The sequence below is a fragment of the Nicotiana tabacum genome, chromosome 16 (genome assembly GCF_000715075.1).
Source record: "Nicotiana tabacum cultivar K326 chromosome 16, ASM71507v2, whole genome shotgun sequence".
Classification (NCBI taxonomy): domain Eukaryota; kingdom Viridiplantae; phylum Streptophyta; class Magnoliopsida; order Solanales; family Solanaceae; genus Nicotiana; species Nicotiana tabacum.
Window position 1 is genome coordinate 86,014,767 of NC_134095.1, and position 23,682 is coordinate 86,038,448.

General features: G+C 38.3%; 1 protein-coding gene and 1 long non-coding RNA gene across 2 annotated transcripts; one reads left to right on the forward strand and one right to left on the reverse strand.

Moving 5' to 3' along the window:
- The first annotated feature begins 1,049 nt into the window (after nucleotides 1-1,049).
- On the forward strand, nucleotides 1,050-2,995 carry LOC107786822 (actin-related protein 6-like). The gene has a single exon (XM_016608325.2). It carries the CDS (start codon nucleotides 1,477-1,479, stop codon nucleotides 2,695-2,697), a length of 1,221 nt encoding a protein of 406 aa, XP_016463811.1. The 5' UTR covers nucleotides 1,050-1,476; the 3' UTR covers nucleotides 2,698-2,995.
- Nucleotides 2,996-5,193: 2,198 nt separating this feature from the next.
- On the reverse strand, nucleotides 5,194-12,331 carry LOC107786823 (uncharacterized). Its single transcript, XR_001648235.2, has 3 exons — nucleotides 11,938-12,331; nucleotides 9,940-9,993; nucleotides 5,194-5,536 (listed from the first exon to the last, which is right to left on the reverse strand). It is a non-coding gene; the product is annotated as an uncharacterized LOC107786823 (long non-coding RNA).
- Between the last annotated feature and the right edge of the window lie 11,351 nt (nucleotides 12,332-23,682).

The following is a 23,682-nucleotide window of genomic DNA, read 5'->3' on the forward strand; positions in this document are numbered from 1 at the left end:
AGACTTTAAATAAAAATGAAATATTTTTTATTAATAAAAAAGTTAAGGCCCCTCGTAAAACACGAAATTGGTTGGGCTGCCCTGCCGAATTAGTTATCCCTCTTTGGCAATTTAAGATCATTTTGACTGCACAAATTTTCTTGAAAGTGGAAATGATTCGACATGACTCTTTATAATTTGAATAAAAGAAAATAACTCAAGAAACATTTTTTTTGTTGTATTTTCATGAGAAATTAACTTAAATAGCTATCTATCATAAAAATAAATAGTCCGCAACCTTTTTTAGCTGAGTGACTAAAAAAATAGTCCCTATCATATTATATATATATATATATATATATATATATATATATATATATGTATGTGTGTATACATTAATAAAGTCAATTCTCCCCAAGAAGAAAAAAAATTACATGGCATATTCCCCAATGGGACTAGTTTTGGCGGGATGTCCCTGTATTATTGGTCTTACTGAAACATTTCTATCTTTTACTTGTGCGCCATAGTTCTTCAATATTTAAAGCTTTAAATTTTTGTTTGGTGGTGAAAAGTAGAAGGTTAGTGATCCATTATAGTTAAAATCGTTTGAATATTGATAATTTATGCTTAAATTTTAGTTCAAATATCGATTTTGTGATTTACGGTAAATAACTCAAGATTTAATTATTGGATCTTAGAAAGTGTTGAGGAAGACAAAGTGAGTCTTTTTGATATGATGTTGTTTGACTAAAACATATAGGTAGAGTAAATATAGCATAAACTCAACCAATCCAGTAGAGAAATCCGTGAAGAGCAAAATTATGCCAACCTGGTAGACTCTAATAAACAATTTAACGGATAGGTAAAGCAATAATAGCACAACCTCTACTAATCCGAGAGAGAAATTCTTGAAGAGCAAAATCATGCAAATTAGGTAGATTTTGATGAACAATTCAAGAGTAAATACAATACAAACTCTAATTCAAGAGTAAATACAATACAAACTCCATCAATCCGGAAGAAAATTTTTGAAGAGCAATAATTATGTGCGGATTCGAGAGCCATTTTTTAAATACCGCCAATTTTAAGGATATTTGGCTAAAACCAGTACCTTGCGGGACCATTCTAATCAATAACCCAAGAAATAATTATTTGAGACTAAACGTTGAGCATGGTTTTGATGATCAAATATGTCTATCAGATTGCTTATGGTTATGGTTTCCACTTTACTCTTTCGTCTCAGGTTCTATATATGGCATACATAGTTCCAAGAACGTTACTGCCTAGAATAACTCAGCTTCAACACAAATAGACTTAAGTTACTGGCTAGAATAACTGAACTTCAAGACAAATTGGAAGTCTATGAAGCTGCCGATAGTGAATGTACCGAGCCTGAGAGAGAAAGTTGTCATACATGAAGACTACATCAATGGAGATTGATGAATTGGGGGAAAAATTGACCTACTCCCGTAGATAAGGGATAATTTTAGAGCCAAAATGAATAACGTTGTAGTATTGGACAATGGGGCGGGCCTAATCAAGGCTGGAATCGGCGGCGAAAGAGACCCAACAGCTATTGTCCCAAACAGCATGGGGCGTCCACTTTCTTCCAAGAAATGGCTTATGGCGGATCAGCTCCTTTCCCCTGACGTTGACCTCACTTCCGCCACCGTCCGCCGCCCTTTCGATCGCCGTATCAACCCGGACCTCCAGTCCTCCCTTTGGTCCCATATCTTCTCCAACTCCAACCTCCTCAACATCACTCCTTCCCAATCCTCTCTCCTCCTCACTGAACCCCTTTTCAATATTCCTTCAATACAACGTTCCCTTGATGAAATCGTCTTTGAAGATTTCAATTTTAAGGCTCTCTATGTTTCGGATTCACCCTCTTTGGTCCATCTCTATGAGGCATCTCGTCGCCCTTATGGGATTGTGTCTAAAGCCCAATGCAGCTTAGTTGTGGACTGTGGATTTTCGTTTACTCATGCCTCACCCGTGTTTCAGAATTTCACATTGAATTATGGAGTGAAAAGGCTTGATCTTGGTGGGAAAGCTTTGAGCAATTTCTTGAAGGAGTTGGTGAGCTACAGGAGCGTTAATTTGATGGACGAGAATTTCCTTATGGATGATGTCAAAGAGAAACTCTGCTTTGTGTCTTTGGATGTTGCCAGGGACTTGCAGATTGCTAGGGAACCGGGAAATGACAATTTGTTTAGGTGCACGTATGTGCTTCCTGATGGCATTACACATACTAAGGGGTTCCTAAAAGATTCGGAAGAAGCAAAGAGATACCTGTCTTTGTATAATGATGAAGCAGCTCCAAAGCAGCAAGTAGCAGCAGGAGAACAAACGGGTAAGCTGTGGAGCAACGATGGATCAAGAAGAATTGATTTGACAAAAAATGAATTTGGGTTGACAAATGAGCGGTTCCTCGTCCCAGAGATGATGTTTCGTCCAGCTGACTTGGGGCTGAATCAGGCTGGACTTGCAGAGAGCATTGTTAGAGCTATCAGTTTCTGCCATTCTCATCTTCAACCTCTTCTCTATGAGAGCATCATTTTGACGGGAGGCACTACTCTATTCCCTCATTTTGCTCAAAGACTAGAAATGGACCTTCGGCCTCTTGTCCCAGATAAATACCGTTTAAAGATTACGACTCAAGAAGATCCTATACTAGGTGTTTGGCGTGGAGGATCACTCTTTGGCATCAAGTCCTGATTTTGATGCAATGTGCGTCATCAAAGCTGAATATGAGGAGCTGGGATCAGCTAGATGTCGAAAGAGATTCTTCCACTAACTTCTATGCTCATCTTTGGTGAAATGGAGGGAGAAATTAGGAGGATCACCGGCCTCTACAGTTGCAATTGAGCTAAATATGGATGTGTTCTGAAATGTCTCTTTTTGTTATCAATTTCTTTTTTGTATTTCAGGCCAAATTTGTTGAAGCCTAACCTATCTGAAATGAAATGTTAATGGCATCTTCAAATACCAAAAAATAATAAAAAATTCCAAGAGCTACAATCATGAGTTTGGATTTCCACTTCTCTCCCTTTATTATTCCGCTTTCATACCCAACCATATATGTGTTTGTCTGTATGCAATGCCGAAAATAATAGATCCAAAATCTATTGGTTAGCATTTCTTTGTCCCCCTTTTCTGGCACTTTCTGTTTACCAGGAAAAGTGTACGTTTCTCTCAACACTCTCAACACTGAACTAGCAATAAGAAGTGGTTGCGATTTCATAAGGTAAGCTTCAATTTGCCTCTGTTTCACTTGCACTCTGTTGATCATATTGGTTATGTGCTTGGCTTTTGTTATTGGTTGCTCAACTATTTGTTGTGTAAGTGGTTAACTAGTCTTTATTCTAGATCCAGTTTGACACTTGGTATGATGATTTCATGTGGTTCTGGTCTAAAATTTTGTTGACCATGAAAGTGGTTAAAAACTAAGAACGTGCATTGTTTGTTTCACGGCACTGTTTAATTGCCTCACGAAGTGAAGGAAGATGGGACCTTTTGACAATACGGAATGCTTTGCGGTGTACCTGAATTGATAATTGGCCCTGATTATCTGTGTAAGTGTCTCACCAAAAGAACATTAAATTTTTGTTTGTGTACTGGCTCACAAGTGATTTTACAAGGGAAAAGTCAAATACTGCTGACATAATTGATTGCTGGGAGAGTTATTCATTAGATTTTAAGGGGAAGTCATCAAGCTAAAAGGATTTATAAGATAAAATTTTCTCCCTGCTCTATAAGACAATTGATTAGTGTGAACATCTCCCTGCCACTTACGTCCTACGTTGGACTTCCCGAATGATCATACTGACGGAACCTTCCATACCCCATTGAGTTAGTCTTTTTGCCACATCGCATATGTTGGGAACAGAACCACTTTTGCCTGCCAACAGTAACCACAAAATTAGGAAAAGTCATTAAAATTGGGGCTGAGAGGTGTCGTTGTCCTGAGGTCCTCTTCCAGCCATCATTGGTTGGAATGGAAGCAACAGGAATTCATGAAAAAGCCTACAACTCAATCATGAGATGTGATGTTGATATTAGGAAAGATTTATTTTCAAATATTGTGATTGGTGGTGGTACAACAGAATGTATGAGCAAGGAAATCACTGCTCTTGCTCCAAGCAGCATAAAGATCGGTGTGGTTGTACCACCTGAGAGGAAGTACAGCGCCTGGATTGGGGGATCAAAGCGCTTGCCTCTGTAGTTTCAAACAAGTTAGTTTCTTTTCGCTTTACTTCACTGATAAGTCAATCGATCAATTTTCAACTCTTTTAAGCTCAAGGGATTTAGTAGCTAACACCTACGTCCCATGCAGATATGTATAACAAAGGGCAAGTATGATGATTTGGTCCCTCAATTGTCCACATGAAGTGTCTCTAAGCTTGGTGAGCTCTTAAATCCTCTCTTCTCAAGTTCCATCTAATGGTTTCTATTTCAATGAGAGATCAGTTTCGATTTCTATTTCAATTAGAGATCAGTTTCTATTTCAAGTTATACCCAATCTTGTGAGCACTGTGATATTTTATTTTCTGGTTGTTCCGTTATCATGCTAATTTTGCTGGCTCGGGTTTATATTTTTATTTCAAGTGATTTGGCTAGTAAGCCATGAAAATGATGGATCGTCTGTGACTAATGTCTGTTCTATTGCTTTTCAGGTTAGGCACATTTGGTTATATATTTTTTGAGAAATTTTCATAAAACACTATCTTTTCGTGGTAACTAGCTATTTATAGATACCATTTGCTATATTACGGATTGTAGATACGTTTTCTGTCATTATAAGATGTATTAGATGTATTTAAGCTACTGTATTCATGAATACAGTAGCAAAAATAGGCATGAATCAGGGAAGTCCAGCTAATCAATTGTTGTATTCGACTGTATTCATGGCGTGTAACATGGGATTACAGCTGGACAGATTATTGTATTCGACTGTATTCACGGCATGAAATAGGGGATTACACTGTTTTTAAACGGAAAGTGAATCAATTAATATAATAGACTCCTAATATAATCAACAAACTCAATTATAACAAACAAATTTTATATTTCCAGTTATAAAAAAGATTCTCAACCGAAAAATACCCCAAAAATAAGCAATCTTCAGAAAAATTATATAATACATCTGAATACATAAATTATATTAATTAAAAAAAATATGAATACATTCATGACATATAGCGAGACGGTGAATACAATGAAATACATAGAATACAACGGGATACATTGAAATACAATAAAAAAAAAGATAGTGAATACAATGAAATACATGAAATACAACGAGATACATTGAATTACAATGAAAAAAAAGATAATGAATACAATGAAATACATGAAAATATAGCGTGATATGTTGAAAATACATTGAAATATATTAACAGAAAATCAAATTGCTCAGCCCCAAACTCCGTCGTCTTTGTTCAAGAACAAACCCTAATTTCCGGCGAATCCGTCGTCGAGCAAAAACCCTGAATCTCACTGTTCCCACGCATTACCATTGTAGCAGAATTTGCAAATTTATTTGTGGTTTAATTACCTGCAGTGTAATTAATAACCTCGAAACTCAAACCGGATGCAAAATTCGGTTCGAAGATCCTTTACCAAATTGCCATGAACAGGTTATAAACATCACTGGTGACTCAAATATAGATAAGAAAATAGGGATAAGCTATAATAACAACAAAGAAGTTGAGGAGGTAGTGGAAGTTTCTAGAGCACAAGAGGTTTGATTCAAGTTTACGAAAGGGTATTGCGGGTTGAAGGAAATGAAGGTCGGGCAGTTGGGTGTAGATTGCTCGCAATTAAAAGTCAAATTGAAAATCACCGTTTGTGAGTAATGATAGGTGATGTGGGTGAGAGGAATTTTGAGATTGAGCATCGTATTTTCAGAGAATGGGGGAAGAGAATGACATATATCAAAATAGAGAGAAAGAAAATAGTGTAACTGAATAGCGTATTTAGTGGCTTAGGGGTAGGAGGTAACCAAAATTAGATATTTTGCTATAAACATTAAAATGTATCTATAGAATATAATTTTTTTAAATGATATTTATTTAAAATAAATAAGGTGTTAACCTTTGCTATAGGAGGTAAAAATTTCATATTTTTTTCACCAGCAAAGGCATTCTGAGTTTTTTGTGATATGGAGATTTGCTTGGCCTTCCTGGAAAACAAGCTCTTTTCGCTTGGTTTCACAGTCGAAGCCCAACTAGAAAGAGTACTCTGTGTATATCTATATCTATCTATATATTAATATAAATGTGGGCAATCAAGAAGCTTATATGACATGCCTCCTAAGCCATCATTCTTATTTATCTTTTTTCTCAGATATTTACAATTATTTTCTGTTTTCCCGATCTTCTATTCATTTTCCATTGTGATGTTAAAGCCTTAATAAAAGGTTTCAGTTATAAAATTGATTTTTCTTTCGGTTACAGCTTTTGTGATCCTGGATTTCTCCAAATTCTTTCAGTTACACCTTTATAGATGCATCCCTTAATTACAGAATTTGAATGGAATCTTCACCATTATATTTTAGAAACCACTATATAAGCACACATTGTGCAGTAAAATTTAGCAAAAATAGGTTTATTGTTAAGATGAATGAGGTCAAGGGACCAAGCCATTAGCAATCCAAGGTCATTTTCTAATTTCACGTACGGCATCAACACCACTGCTATCTGGCACTCCTCTTGGATCAGCGCACTATATCATACTATATAGAAATAGCTCTTACGAATATCATGGGTAGAAGCAAGCGAAGTAGAAAGGAAACAGGGGTCAGAAGCATTGTAGAAATTCTTCATTCAAGCAACAACCACTTTGATATACTTTTTTTTTTTTTTTTTTTTTTGCATGGACTTGTGTGAATGTAGTTTTTTTTCTCTTTCAATTTCAACTGTCCCCTCTCCCATTTTTTCATTGAAGCACTGATCGTTTATATATTAAAAAGGAACAATTCCACTTTATAGGCTAAAATGATACAACTTATAAGAGTTTTCTAGGAAAATTTTGATTTTTGGGGATTTTGCACAAAATTAGGAGGAATATATATCGGTATAGAAAAGGAAAATGAAAACAAACAAAGAGTAAAAGGAACAACGAAATATAAAAAGGAAAGCTCCATTTACAAAGTCAGACCGAGATTGAAGCATTGGTAAATAATTAAATATGATTCAAATGCAGTCTGATCTATATTTTCAAAGCATTGGAAGTTTTGAGTTACTTAATTTGCCCTTTTTTCTTTTACCACTTGATGCTTTACAGTAAATAGATATTAGGTTAAATAAACGAAATAAATGTGTAAAAAAATATCAGATATTAGGGTAGGTATAAACATATTTATAGAAAGTATAAGTAAATTTTATTCAGTAAAAAATTGGAATATGACAACTATTTCTTTAAATATAACAAAAAGATTATAAAATGGATTATAAATCATTTAAGAAATATTTGAATCATTATGCTATAACCTATTTCACATTATTATATAATCCAATTAAAATTTTGGCATATGAAGATAAGTGAAAAAAAGAAGAAGAAGAGCAATAGTCACAACAGGGTATTGAAAACTTTCCACGACTGCAATACTCGATACTATATTTAAAGAACGACCGATATTTTTTGTAATAAGAACTGAGCATTTTTAATTAAGAGAGAATCACATCTTGATGAATTGATATACATTTTATAACTGATTCATTTGATTAGTCAATTATATTATTTTGATTAGTTAGATACGCCAGTAAACAAAACGAGTATAAATTGATCATTCAATATACGTATTTTGTTGACACATAGTTGCTTCCTATTATTGCCTCAGGAACCATAACTTGCTTTTGACCCTAGAAATATTTTGACAATTTCATTTTAGGCTTTTTGTAGTTACGATAACTTCTCTTTAGTTTTCACTAAATATGTAGGTGATATTTGACTTTTAGTTTGGTTTTCCAAAATTTAAGTTTCACCAAAATTCATATCAGTTTTATACTTGTATTTATGAATTTTTTTAGTTTATCATATAAAAGAAAAATAAAGAAGTTTAAATTTTACAACATATCTAATGATATCTTTTATGATCACGCATTGCGCGATAAAATTCACTAGTATCTATATAAAGGAGGGACTTGACAAGATGATGTGGCATCTTTCATAGTGTAGGAATCTTATTTATCTTTTTCCTTATTTTTTGACATTTTTCTTTCATTTTAACCATTTATCTTATTTTAAAAATTCACACCATAACTCATTTTTTTCCTGTTATGTGCTAAGAGAAAACCAAAAGTTATGTCTTTTAATCTTCTTAATTCACTTCTCTTTCTCTTCCTCTTTAAGAGTCATTTAACTTAATTAACCTCCCCCCTTCCCTTTCTGCCTCACACATGCCCGTTATCACATGTTATTTCCCTTTCTATCCATACAGCCTACCCTTCTATTATTCATACCACCACCGTTCTAATATGGAGAATATAACATCCTTTTGTAATCATTTTTTCCGTTTTTCGTTCTATATGTTTTTCCAGTTTTCCTTTTTGCCTAGAGAATTGTTACTTTAAATATAATTTTATTTACCAGTTTCATAGAGAATTGTTATTTTGAATGTAATTTTATTTATCAGTTTCGTAGCTTTTTACAGTTTTATTACCTAAAATATTCTCACTTTGGCTTCATTCTATTTACCATGTTCTTTATCTTCTTAGAGTTTTTTGTCTACAACATTGTTTCTTTGTATGTAATTTTATTGATCCTTTTTTTCTTTCTTCTTCTAATTCCATTAATATATTCTTTATATTTCTTTGATTTGGTGGATGTAGTTTCATTTATCCTTTTTTTTTATTTCCCGGAGATTTATTTATGTGTTATTTTTGGCTGATAATTATCATTTTCAATTGATGTTACTCTTTTTTTTGGTTTCAATCTGTTTTGGGACCTGAGAATGAAACTTTATATCAGCAACATTCGAACATTGCAGTGGAGTTTAATTTTGAGAAGAAAACAGTAGGAATGGATCTTATCCAAGGAGGGAATTGGCAAGATGACATGGCATGTCCATAGTGTAGGAATTCTATTTATTTTTTTCTTATCTTTTGGCATTTTATTTTTTATTTTAACCATCTATCTTATTTTAAAAATTCACATCCATAACTCACATCTTTTGACTGAGGGTTATGACATTTCAAGTCCATAACCCCCAATTGTTTAATATGTTATAAATTGCATTTTGGATTATAACTTTTCGAATCCATAACCCCCATTTGCTTAATGTATTATAAATTGCATCTTCCTCCATTTTTTCCTCCTACTACTTTTATATTTAGTAACTTTATGGAGTGTGTTTGATTTGCAATAAGTCTTCTTAGTTATTAAAACTTTCACTATTGTGACCAGTTATGAGTTTGTAATAGGATGCACCTGTTGCTCTAATAGCGTTGACAAAACCTTTTCAGAAGCCAAAAGTAACATGACTTGCGGATAAGTAATATGATCTTGCTGATGTTCATTATCCAATGGCGATTTAATTCATCTAATGAAATAAGTTATTTACATATTTGCTTTTATTGACAAATTTTTGAAAACTATATCTATTTATATTTACATTTTAACTCACCTGCTTGATTTTTGGAGTCTTAAATGGGATGGTTTAGTGGAGGATCCTATAAGCCTAGGTGATATTCATTGCTTTTTTTTTTTTTTCAGAGTATAGGATAGATTGTGCTATGATGATCGAAAAAGAATGGGGAGGAGGAGGCGGCAGATTACAGGGTAAGGGAAGAAGACAGAGAATTGCATAGAAAGAGAAAGAGAAAAATTAGAGAGAAAAATAAAAGCACAGTAAATAAAAAAGAATCTAAATATGCTGAATAAATAATAATACATAGCAAAGGAAAGAAAATGGAAATACAAATGTAAATGATCCTATCATGAAGTCAAAGATGTTACCTCCAAGTGATTCTCCTTTGTTTTCCTCAAAAATCTCTCTTAAAAGCTTCAAACCTGGATGAAAATGATGAAAGAATCCCTCAAATTCGCGAAGGCAACTATTTATATGTTCTGCACAGTGATTTGCGGTCCCGCATCTGCGGTCCCGCATGTCCTACTCCTTATATTACTTTTCTAAAGTTGCACATGAAATGAACATAGTATCTTAATATAACATTATTGTATCAATAAGATACATGGTATAAAATTGGTTTGACAGTAACAATATTTTGGAATTGAATTAACCTACTGATGGTGATAGCTAAACAAACTCAAAATATCTATTCAAATCTAATCATTATTTTACGTTTTCGGGCAGATGACTAACCAAAAAGAATAAAGGGTTACAAATAACTATTGCAGACTATACAATATCCAGCTAAAGAAATCCAGAAGTTAAACATTTACATATAATTTTTTTATTTTTAGATTATTCTTAATGCATCATATCTTAAACTGCTAATCACCATCTCTCTTCAGTCATAACTTAATAAGCAATATACCTGGTCTGCTGTCCCAACAGAATGGACATGTCAATTTTTGTATCAAACATTAAATCTGAAGAGATTAATGTTGAATGAGGATATACAACAAGCAATAATACTTGAAAGTCTAATTTATACAACCCACTAAAAATTAGTCTTTGGTTTCAATATTAATATACACATTCAGTACCCTCAATAAAGATTAATTAGAGTGAATCTGAGAGCTTCTAACCCAAAACCTTGAAGTGAGGGTGACATAGTGCACTGCCAATTCGCCATTATGAACTAACAAGGCTTATCACAAGTTGAATAAATAGTAGCTTTTTTTAGTCATTACCCTATTAATGTTTTCAGCTAGCAACAAGAGAATGTATCCATTATGAATTAACTAGGTTTATGTTATTAACAAATAAAATAAATAAGTAAAATGACAAGTTACAACAGTTGCAAAATTTGAAAGATCAATATAGCTTCAATTGCAACATCAAAGGAAACAACCCATACTTTAGAAGACTGACAGTGGATAATACCAACAAAACCTTGAAGAACATGGAAATTTTAACACTTTCAAGTCAGGAGTTCCCAAAAAAAGATCAACTTATCTTAATAGAATGAAATAAAGAAAAATATTAACAAGGCAAAAAGATGAAGAACTTAAAGCAAATAACAGAGACTTCACAGACCTGTGATCTATGCTAAATTATATATAGGATAAACATTGTGTTCATGAGTACGGACGTTGGTAGCCAGAGATTAAAGTTTTCTATTTTTTCCTTATCAAGGGAGAGCGGATTACTACAATAAATTTTGAAGATTGTAATTACATTGGAAACCAATAATCAATTGAAGTTATCCATAACCAAGAAGTTTCATTCACAGAAAGTGTGTCATTGTCAAAAAGGGACTTTCTCAAAATAGGATAAGTAATTTGTAAATCTTAACCAAAAAAGGTATTGAATTAATTGATTAACGAGTACTGAAAAATTATACGAATAAAAGAGAGCATTGATATTTTACCCGAATAGTTAAAAAAGTGTCATTTGCGTGATCCTATCTTGCTCGAAATTAGGGATTAAACTGAAATAAGTTGTGACACAAGCCTTTTAGCTTGCTATCATGGAATTCAACCTGAATATATTGTTAATCAACAACCTAGAAGTACATAGAACCTTTGTGGGTACCAAACATCATCTGATGAATACCCCAACTAACAAAACTGTTGACAAAAAAAATTGTCTCCTTAGATAATAGATAGATTACACAGTCCTCTTAAATGGCTAGTAGTAAACCCGACAACGCCCCTGAAAATTATAATATTAGAATAAAATTTAACTATATCGTTTAAAATTAATTATACATGTATTTGAACATAACCTCTTTAAACATATGAAAAAAATAAAACAATAGGCGCTAATCAAAAGATTTATAAAGGCAAAAACAAAGCAGTGAACATAAGGGGAAAGAACAAAGATACCTTGGTACCCGAACCCTAGTGACGAAGGCTTTGCCAGACGCCAATGATCTATGAAGCGATTGCTACTGGGTCTTCCTTGTTTCTGAGGCGCTCACCAATTTTAGAAGTCAGATCTGTCCTATGGTAAAGATTGTGATGAGCAAATAATTGCAGGGTTAGCCAAATCGAAGTATGTATGAGGTTTGCCGGAGTTTTGTGCAGGTTAGGCCATCGCTGGAGGGATTGGGGGTTTGCTGGAGAAGTGTGCTGGTGAAGTTTTCGCTGTTTGAGATTCACTGTAGGTGCGGGATTCGACAAAGGATTGAGGTTCGCCGGTAGGATCCGTAGCTATGCGCATGTGAAACCTTCCCTCGTTGGAGTTTTACGATATGTTTTCATTATGTTCGATGCTACTGAAAGAGGAACCTTTTTAGAATTAAAACACAATACAAAAAGAGGTGGCAGGCTTAATAAAATTAGAGAGGGAAAACAAAACCGTAGCAATAGCCTTTTTTCTTAAAAACCGTCGCCATAGATAACTCTATTGCAACGGTTGATGTAACCGTCACAATAGAGTTTTCTGGTGCAACGGTTATTAACCTAGAGCAACGGTTTACATTCATAACTGTCTCGATAGGTCTATGAGATATATGCAACGGTTAAAACTGTTCCCATAAATATGCTACTGCAACGGTTTTGCAACCGTTACTATAGAAACCGTTGCAATAGGTCAAATTTCTAGTAGTGTCACTTAAAACCCAATTTTCGCATTTGCGGAGCATTTACCGTAGGAGCGGTTCCACTTCTGCGAGCCCTTCACCGCATCTGCGGTTCCTAAGGAGTTGACCCAAAGCTGCATCTGCGGTCTCCAAATCGCAGATGCGAAAATACTAGAAGCATAAAAAATACAGCAGCTGCAACATCTTCTCAATTTCTCATTAACCATCTGAAATCACCCCGAGGCCCCCGGGACCTCAACCAAAGGCATCAACATATCCTAAAACCTAATTCAAACTTGTACCAATCTTCAAAACACTTCAAACAACATCAAAAAAAACCAAAACACATCGAATTCAAGCCTAAGTTTCAAAAATCTTCTAAATTCCGCTTTTGATAAAAAACCCAACCAAACCACGTCTGAATGACCTGAAATTTTGTACACACATCCCAAATGACACAACAGAATTACTGCAACTCTAGAAATTCCATTCCGACCCTCGGATCAAAATCTCGCTATCGAACCGGAAACTTCAAAAATTCAACCTTCGGCATTTCAAGCCTAAATTAACTACGGACCTCCAAAACACAATCCGAACACGCAACTAACCCCAAAATCATCCAAAGGAGCTAATGGAACCATCAGATTTCCATTCCGAGGCCGTCTTCACACTGTTTCGACTACAATCAACTTTCCAACACTTAAGCTTTCATTTAGGGACTAAGTGTCCCAAAACTCTCCGAAATTCAAAACCGAACATCCCGCAAATCACATTAGCAGAAACAAACTTGGGGAAATAAGTTAATAGGGGATCGAGGCGTTAATTCTTAAGACGACCGGCCGGGTCGTCATATCCTCCTACACTTAAACATTCGTTCGTCCTCGAACGAGCATAGAGACATACCTGAAGTAGTGAAAAGATGAGGGTAACGACTGCGCATATCCTGCTTGGTCTCCCAGGTCGCCTCTTCGACCGACTGACCCCGCCACTGAACCTTCACTGATGCAATGTTCTTTGACCTCAACATTCTGGCCTGCCTGTACAATATTGCCACTGTCTCCTCAACATAAGATAGATCCTTGTCCAACTGGACTGAATTGAAATCCAACACGTGCAACAGATCACCGTGATACCTCCGGAGCATCGAAACATGAAAAATCGGATGAACTCCTGCCAAGCTGGGAGGTAAGGCAATCTCATAAATAACCTTCCTAACACGCCTCAATATCTCAAAAGGGCCAATAAACCTCGAACTCAACTTCCCTTTCTTCCCAAATCTCATAACGCCTTTCATAGGCGAAACTCGAAGTAAAACCCGCTCTCCAACCATATAGGAAACATTATGAACCTTCCGGTCCACGTAACTCTTCTGTCTGGACTGGGTTGTACAGAGTCTATCCTGAATCACCTTAACCTTCTCCAAAGCATCCTGAACCAAATCTGTGCCCAATAGTCTAGCTTCACCCGGCTCAAACCAACCCACCGGAGATCTACATCGCCTACCATATAAAGCCTCATACGGTGCCATCTAAATGCTGGATTGATAACTGTTTTTGTAAGCAAACTCCGCCAATGGAAAAAACTGATCCCAAGACCCTTCAAACTCCATCACACACGCACAGAGCATATCCTCAAGAATCTGAATAGTGCGCTCGGACTGTCCGTCCATCTGAGGGTGAAATGCTATACTCAACTCTACCCGAGTACCCAACTCATGCTGAACGACCCTCCAAAACCGTGATGTGAACTGAGTACCTCTATCCGAAATGATGGAAACTAGAATACCATGCAGATGAATAATCTCCCGGATATAAATTTCCGCCAACCGCTCCGAAGAATAAGTAGGACACATAGGAATAAAATGAGCGGACTTGGTCAGCCGATCCACAATCACCCAAATAGCATCAAACTTCTTCAAAGCCCGTAGGAGTCAAACTACAAAGTCCATGGTGATCCGCTCCCACTTCCACTCCGAAATCTTTATCTGCTAAAGCAACCCAACCGGCCTCTGGTGCTCATACTTCACCTGCTTACAATTGAGGCACCGAGCTACAAATCTAACTATATCGTTCTTCATCCGCCTCCACCAATAGTGCTGCCTCAAGTCCTGATACATCTTCGCGGCACCTGGATGGATGGAATACCACGAACTATGGGTCTTCTCTAGAATTAACTCTCGCAGCCCATCAACATTGGGTACACAAATTCGACCCTGCATCCTCAATACCCCATCGTCACTAATAGTCACATCTCTGGCATCATCGTGCTGAACCTTGTCCTTGAGGACAAGCAAATGAGGGTCATCATACTACCACTCCCTGATACGATCAAATAAGGAAGACCGAGAAACCATACAGGCTAGAACCTGACTGGGCTCCGAAAGATCCAATCTCACAAACTGGCTAGCTAAGACCTGAACATCCATCGCTATAGGCCTCTCTGATGCTGGTAAATATGCCAAACTCCCCAAACTCTCCGCCTGGCGACTCAAGGCATCAGCCACTACATTGGCCTTGCCCGGGTGATATAAAATAGTGATGTCATAATCCTTCAGCAACTCCAAGCACCTCATCTGGCGCAAATTTAGATCCTTTTGCTTGAACAAATGCTGCAAGTTTTGATGGTTAGTATAAATCTCACAGGGAACCCCGTATAAATAATGGCACCAAATTTTCAAGGCGTGAACAATGGCAGCTAACTTAAGGTCGTGAACGGGGTAGTTCTTCTCATGAATCTTCAACTATCTGGACGCGTAGGCAATCACCCTACCGTCCTGCATCAACACTGCTCCGAGGCCAATCCTCGAGGAATCATAATAGACCGTATAAGATCCAGAACCTGAAGGTAATACCAAAACTGGGGCTGCAGTCAAAGCTATCTTGAACTTCTGAAAGATCGCCTCACACTCCTCCATCCACTGAAATAGAGCACCCTTCTGGGTCAATCTAGTCATAGGGGCTACAATCTATGAAAACCCCTCCACAAAACGATGGTAATAGCCCGCCAAGCCAAGAAAACTGTGGATCTCTATAGCTGAGGATGATTTGGGCCAACTCTGCATGACCACTATCTTCTTCGGATCCACCTGGATACCTTCACTCGATACCACGTGACCTAAGAATGCCATTGAATCCAACCAAAACTCACATTTCGAGAACTTAGCATATAACTTCTTCTCTCTCAGAGTCCGAAGCACAGTCCTCAAGTGCTGCTCATTATCTTGCTAACTCCGGGAATACACCAAAATATCATCAATAAAGACAATGATGAACGAGTCAAGATACGGCCGGAACAGACTGTGCATCAAATGCATAAAGGCTGTTGACGCATTGGTTAGCCCAAATGACATAACAATGAACTCGTAATGACCATACCGAGTCCTGAAAGCAGTCTTCGGGATATCTGGCTCTCGAATCTTCAACTGATGGTAACCTGAGTGCAAATCAATCTTAGAAAACACTCGTGCGCCCTGAAGTTGGTCAAACAGATCATCAATACGAGGTAAAAGATAACAGTTCTTCATTGTAACCTTGTTCAACTGGCGATAATCAATACATATGCGCATAGAACCATCCTTTTTCTTCACAAACAAGATAGGAGCACCCCAAGGTGAAATACTGGGTCGAATAAAACCCTTATTAAGCAATTCCTATAACTGATTCTTCAGCTCTTTCAACTTAAGAGAAGCCATACGATACGGAGGAATAGAAATAGGCTGAGTGCCCGGCAACAGATCAATGCCAAAATCAATATCTCTATCAGGCGACATGCTTGGAAGATCAGTTGGAAACATATCGGGAAAATCCTGTACTACTGGGACTGAATCAACTGAAGGGGTATCAATACTGACATCTCTCACATAAGCTAAATACGCGTCACACCCCTTCTCAACCATACACTAAGCCTTACGGAAAGAAATAACTCTACTAGGAGTGTGATTTAAAGTACCCCTCTATTTAACACGCGGTACACCTGGCATAGCCATCATCACGGTTTTGGCATGACAATCAAGAATAGCATAATGGGGCGACAACCAGTCTATGCCCAAGATAATATCAAAATCAACCACGCTGAGTAATAATAGATCAGCTCTAGTCTCAAAACCACTAAGAGCAACCAAACACGACCGATAAACGCGGTCCACCACAAGAGAATCTCCCACAGGAGTAAAAATTTAAATAGGGGAACTCAAAGAATCCTGAGGTACACCTAAATGCGGAGCAAAATAAGAAGACACATAAGAGTAAGTGGAGCCTGGATTGAATAGAACCGATGCATCTCTATGACAAACCAGTATAATACCTATGATAACAGAATCGGAGGCAACATCCTCGGTACGGGCAGGAAGGGCATAGTATCTGGCCTAGCCTCCCCCTCTAGGGCGACCTCTACCTCCCCGAACTCCACCTCTAGCTGGCTGAGCAGGTGGGGTAGCAACTGGAGCTGTAACCATAGCCTGAGAAGTCTGCGGGGCACGCTGTGGCTGAGAAGTCTGCGGAGCTACACCCTTCCCAAGTCTGGGGCAATCCCTCACCATATGGAGTGTGTCACCACACTCAAAACAAGCTTTGGGAGGATGTGGTGGCTGTGATTGGCTAGGGCCAGGTCTGCTGGACTGACCTTTGAAAGCACCCCACGTAGGAGGCGCACTAGTAACCGGAGGTACATAATAAGGCTCCTGAGGCCTAGGAGGAGCTGGAGCACTACTGGCTGTTGGAAGAGCTGAATGAACAAGGTGACTCATATAACCCCTACCATGATGACCTACAGCTGGGGTACGAGCACTCGAATAATGGCCCGACTCTCGAGACCTCTTGGCCCCCCTCTCCTCTCTCTCCCTAGCATGCATACCCTCAATCCTCCTAGCAATGCTCACCACCTGCTGATAAGAAATGTCCATCTCCAACTCACGAGCCATACTAGATCTGATACTGGGAATAAGCCCCTCAATAAACCGGTGAAACCTCTCGCGGACAGTAGAAACCAAGGCTAGTGCATGCCTAGCAAAACTGGTATAACGGACAGCATACTCTGAAATAGTCATAGCACCCTGGCGCAAATGCTCAAACTCTGCACGCCATATCTCCCTAAGGCTCAAAGGAACATACTTCCTCAGGAACAGATCTAAAAACTGAGCCCAAGTCAGTGAAGCAGCCTCATCTGGATTGTCTAACTCATAGGTGGGCCACCACTCATAGGTGGCTCCTCGAAGCAGGAAGGTAGTGAAAGAAACCTCGCTCGATCCTAAGATACCCATGGTACGGAGAATGCGGTAACACTCATCAAGAAATCCCAGAGCATCCTTCGATGCTAGACCACTAAACACAGGAGGCTTGTACTTCTTGAACCTCTCAAGCCTCAGCTGCTCATCCTCGGAAGCCGTTGCCCTGTCCTCGGGCTGAACTGGCACTGCAGGTGGCATAGGAATAATCTCAAGAACCTGCTTAACATGCACTCACTGCTCAGGATTTCGGGTGACGGTAGTCTGTGCTCCTCCCCCGGCCTAGGATCTGGCTGCAGTAAGGGGAAACAACCCTGCCTGAGCCAAAGTGGTGTACATGCTCATGAACTGTGCCAAAGTCTCCTGAAGGACTGGAGTAGTAGTATCAGTAGGCGTGTCAGGTGCCTAGACTCCGGCTGGATCCACTGGTGGTACCTCGGCGGTAGCTCGCACAAGTGCTCTAGCTGCACCGCATGCACATCCTTGGCCTCTACCCCGGCCCTGGCCTCTGACGGCTGTAGTAGGGGTGCGGGTGCCTGATCATCTCGAGTAGCACGTGTCCTCACCATCTTTGAGAGAATAGAAGATAGAAGTTTAGAATTGTGATGTCAAAATATCGCACGACAAGGAAATCAAATGAAGTGGAAACTTTCCTAACAGTTACATAACCTCTCGTAGATAAGTACAGACGTCTCTGTACCGATCAACGAGACTCTAATAAACCGGCTTGTGATCCGTGACTCCTATGAACCTAGAGTTCTGATACCAACTTGTCACGACCCCAGTTCATCCTCTGTGAACTATCGTGACTGCACCTAGTCTCTACAACTAGGTAAGCCTAACAAGTACGGAAATAAAAGGAAACTTGTGGAAATATAAATTAAAAACCAAGAATAACCAAATGAAAAATAGTATATAGAATGCCGCTTGGCATATACAACACAACATCTCAGAATTTTACAATACCATCCCAAAACTCAGAAACTCATGGGAACACAAGCTGAGAAAGCACTACATAGTTCTAATTTCCGGAATGTCTAACAAGAACAGAAAAGTACGAAAGGGCTAAATACTCAATGCATGAATAGAGAGAGACTCCTCGGTCTGCGGATGCGACAGATATACCTCAAAATCCCGTAGAATCGCCTCACCTCAAGAATGGTAAGCCTGAGTAGAGGTACCTGGATTTGCACATGAAAAACATGCGTAGAAAGGGCATGAGTACACCACAACGGTGCTTAGTAAGTGCCAAGCCTAACCTCGATCGGGTAGTGACGAGGAAGGTTAGGTCCCTACTAAGGTTAAACAAAATAATAAGTTTCAAAAATATAAGATAGAACAGTATAAATAAGCACAACAGTGAAGATAAAATAGATTATACAGGACATCAACAACTATTTGGAAAATGAGGTAACACGGAAGGAAATACAGCTCAACACCAATAGTAACAAATCAGGGATCTCCCAGGATACCGTCCTGTAGTCCCTTTTACAACTGTCCAGTGGATCTCCCGGGATCCCGTCCCGTAGTCCAACTAGGAATACACGGGGGATCTACCGGAATCATGATCCGTAATCCCAAATATAAATACCCAGTACTGGGGGAATCTATCAGGTGCATTCCCGTAGTTCCATATAACTATGCAGGGGGATCTACTGGGAATCTAACCCGTAGTCCCAAAGTTAACAGATAAGGGGGAGCTACCGAAATCCCACATCCGTAGTTCCAATGTAAATACACAGCAGTAACAAGAAAATACTCAGAGAAGAGAAATTTCATATTAAGGCAACAAATAATTCTAGCCTAGCATGTTGCACAAAGTTTAGGTAAACAGATTGAACAATCAAAGCAATTTAATCACTTAGACATTCTTTCCTAAGCTAACAATAGGCTTAACAGTACAAGTAATAAAAGCAGGAAAGGAAACATGATGATAAATACTTAATGAAAACCGGATTTTCCAATAATTTGCACAAGTACGCACCCGTCACCTCACCTACAAGGAATTTCAATTACCAAATATACTAATCCTAAGGGGAAGGTCCCCCCCACAAGGTAAGACAAGCCACTTACCTCGAACTAGCTCAAAATCAGCCCGAAACCACATCTTTGCCATGAGTACTCGACTCCAAATGACACAAATCTATTCAATTCAATTAATGTAAATAACACTTCAAGTAACTATTTCTATAATTAAAGTCTAAGCTAATACGCGAAATTATGTAAAATAAACAAAATACCCCTTGGGCCCACCTCTCGGAATCGAGTGAGATTTACATTTTCCGAAACCTCGTACTCTCACGAGTCTATACATAACAAGAACACTGAAATCGGAGTCCAAATGACCCCTCAAATCCTCATTTAAAGGTCTCTTAAACTCAAGCCCTAATTACCCATTTTTCCCAAATTTCTCACCACTAATTAGGTCTTTAATCACATAAAAACGAGTTATGAAGTCAAGGATGCTACCTCCAAGTGATTCCCCTTTGTTTTCCTCAAAAATCTCTCTTAAAAGCTTCAAACCTGGATGAAAATGATGAAAAAATCCCTCAAATTCGCGAAGGGAACTATTTATATGTTCTGCCTAGCGATTTCCGCATTTGCGGCCCTGGGACCGCATTTGTAGTCCCACTTTTGTTGACAAAAGGTCGCACCTGCAACATTCACTTAAAACCCAATTTTCGCATCTGCGGAGCATTTACCGCAGGAGCGGTTCCACTTCTGTGAGCCCTTTACCGCATCTGCGGTTCCTGAGGAGTTGACCCAAAGCCACTTCTGCGGCGCCGCATCTGCGGTCTCCAAACCGCAAATGTGAAAATACCAAAAGCAGCAAAAATACAGCAGCTACAACATCTTCTCAATTTCTCGTTAACCATCCGAAATCATCCGAAGCCCTCGGGACCTCAACCAAAGGAGTCAACATATCCTAAAACATTATTCAAACTTGTACCAATCTTCGAAACACTTCAAACAACATCAAAACAACCAAAATACATCGGATTCAAGCCTAAGTTTCAAAAATCTTTCGAATTCTGCTTTTGATCAAAAACCCAACCAAACCACATCCGAATGACCTGAAATTTTGCACACAAATCCCAAATGACACAACAAAACTACCGCAACTCTCGAAATTCCATTCCGACCCTCGGATCAAAATCTCGCTATCGAACCGGAAACTTAAAAAATTCAACCTTCGGCATTTCAAGCCTAAATTAGCTACGGATCTCCAAAACACAATCCAAATATGCTCCTAACCCCAAAATCACCTAACAGAGCTAACAGAACCATCAGATTTCCGTTCCGAGGCCGTCTTCTTACTTTTCTAACTATAGTCAACTTTCCAACACTTAAGCTCTCATTTAGGGACTAAGTGTCCCAAAACTCTCCGAAATTCAAAACTGAACATCCCGACAAATCACATTAGCAGAAACAAACTTGGAGAAAGCAGTTAATGGGGGATCGGGGCATTAATTCTTAAGACGATCGGCCGGGTCGTTACATCAGCCATATACAAATCCGCTAAATTCTCAATTGCAACTTTTAAATTTTGAATCCATTAGAACCATTCTCGAGTGCCTTCCACTCTGCTCAAATCTCAATTAAAACGACTAAACGAACTGAGCGGCTCGTGCTCCATATGCACCCCAACACCCTAAGAAGTAATTCATACCTCTAAGAAACTGAGTAAATTTCTACTCCATGAACACTACACCCTTCACGAATAAACACTCAACCATTACATGATTTCCATTTTTCTATAGAGTGTAATACAATCCATATCCAGAAATTCCCTTACTCGAGTCATCCTCGATCTGAACCTCTGTAAGTCATAGCTGATTCATCAGTATACCTCAAACGAACCCAATACAACACATAACTGTGCAATCAACCCGTCAATAATAGACTCCCCTATTTGGAGCAAAGCCAAGGAATAAAGCATCTAATAACTTACAGTGCCATTACTCTGTTGCTGCCAAAATCCCACACTGAAATTCAACTAAATCCTTCATAAGCTTACGTAACACAAACCATCTAATATCTCAAATCATCTACAAATTCTCGCATTCATCCTTGTAACAGTCAAGCCAACTCTCATAATGATCCAAACTTAAATTTCAACATGTATAATTCACTGGTAAAAGATAACTCACTACAAAACAACATTGGGATCACACAACCTCAGGACACCCCGCAGGAGATAACCCACCTGCTTAGCCTCAAACCGACATCTTTCCATACCCTTCAACAGTCACAAATACTATGCAATTGCTTAATCTTCTTGAGTCTAAACTCATATCACGACATGAAATCTACTTCACTCCCCAACTAAACAACATGAAAATATCCTTCAGCACACCCATAACTCGGGGCCATACATCAAAACAAGATGGAAATCAAGCACTAAATAGTTATTTTACACCTCAAGCAGGCCCTTCTCGTAACATTCAAAATCATATGAACACATCTTGCAGTCACGTCATACACCTCACATAGCCATCCGACCACAAATTCCACTACTAGGGATATTACTATACATATAAGTCCAAAAGCACGTGCTCACACAATCAACACCTCAGTGCTCAAACTACAGTCAAAACCTGTCCTCAAGTCCTTCAGACTGGCCCATTATCAGCATACCAAAATCACATCTCGCACCTCTTCCATGGAATCACAAGCCGTCGATGCACAGCTGATACCGAGCACTCATGTGCGCACACAAATGCGTGGAAGGAATTCAAAGGATTACGCTTCAAGCAGAATCAATGCCGCACGATAAGGAAAGAAAGATAGGAAGTATATATCCTAAATGTTCTGTAGCCTCTCGAACATAGGTATGGACGTCATCATACCGATCAACAAGACTCTACTCGACACTTGCTCATGACTTGTAGAACCTATGAACCTAGAGCTCTGATACCAATTTGTCACGACCCAAAATCCACTAGTAGTGATTGCACCTAACCCAACCCGCTAGGTAAGCCAACTAACATCTATCCAGTTTCAATAATATTAATAAAATAATTAAATAGAGAAGTTAACTGAAGTTATTTTATACATTTCCCAAGGACTGGTAGTACAAATCATGACCTTTTAAGAATAGAGTTTACAAAGCTGATATGAAGAAAGTACATCATCTGTTTGACAAATACATAAACAGATTTTAAGATTCTAAGGCTACCATAAACAAGAGGCAGCTACAGCAGGGACGTAGGTACATCTTCCAATTCAGCTCCCAGCGAACACAACAACATCAGCGTCCGAAGTCTGCACGCAATGTGCAGGAAGTGTAGTATGAGTACAACCGACCCCATGTACTCAATAAGTAACAAACCTAAACTTAGGTTGAAAGCAGTGACGAGCTGGAACATAGGTCGGGTCCAACACAAATATCCAACAACAATTCATACAATGTAGAGCATATAAATAGGGAAATAATTTCAAAGACAAAAATGTTTAGCTTTTGCACAGTTGTTTGAAAATAGTTTCGCTTTTCAAGAATATCAGTGAAAACCCAAATTTTTTATCGAAATCATCAAAAAATCATGAGATAGTTTGAAAACTATAATTTTTCCTAAAAGATCCTTTCCACAATAATTAAACATGTCTCATTTCCATTCCAAATAAAAAGTATGAAATACCACTCTATGCCCACATATCAATGTGTGTAAAAAAAGTCACAAATGATGTGATACAGTACAACATGAGAAAAATGCGTCTCTATGCATGTGTGCCATATATGCATGCCAATGCCATGTGTCTGATGGATGAATCATGTACTCACACTCTTAGAGTACTCAACCTCACTGTATCACACCTTCCACTCAT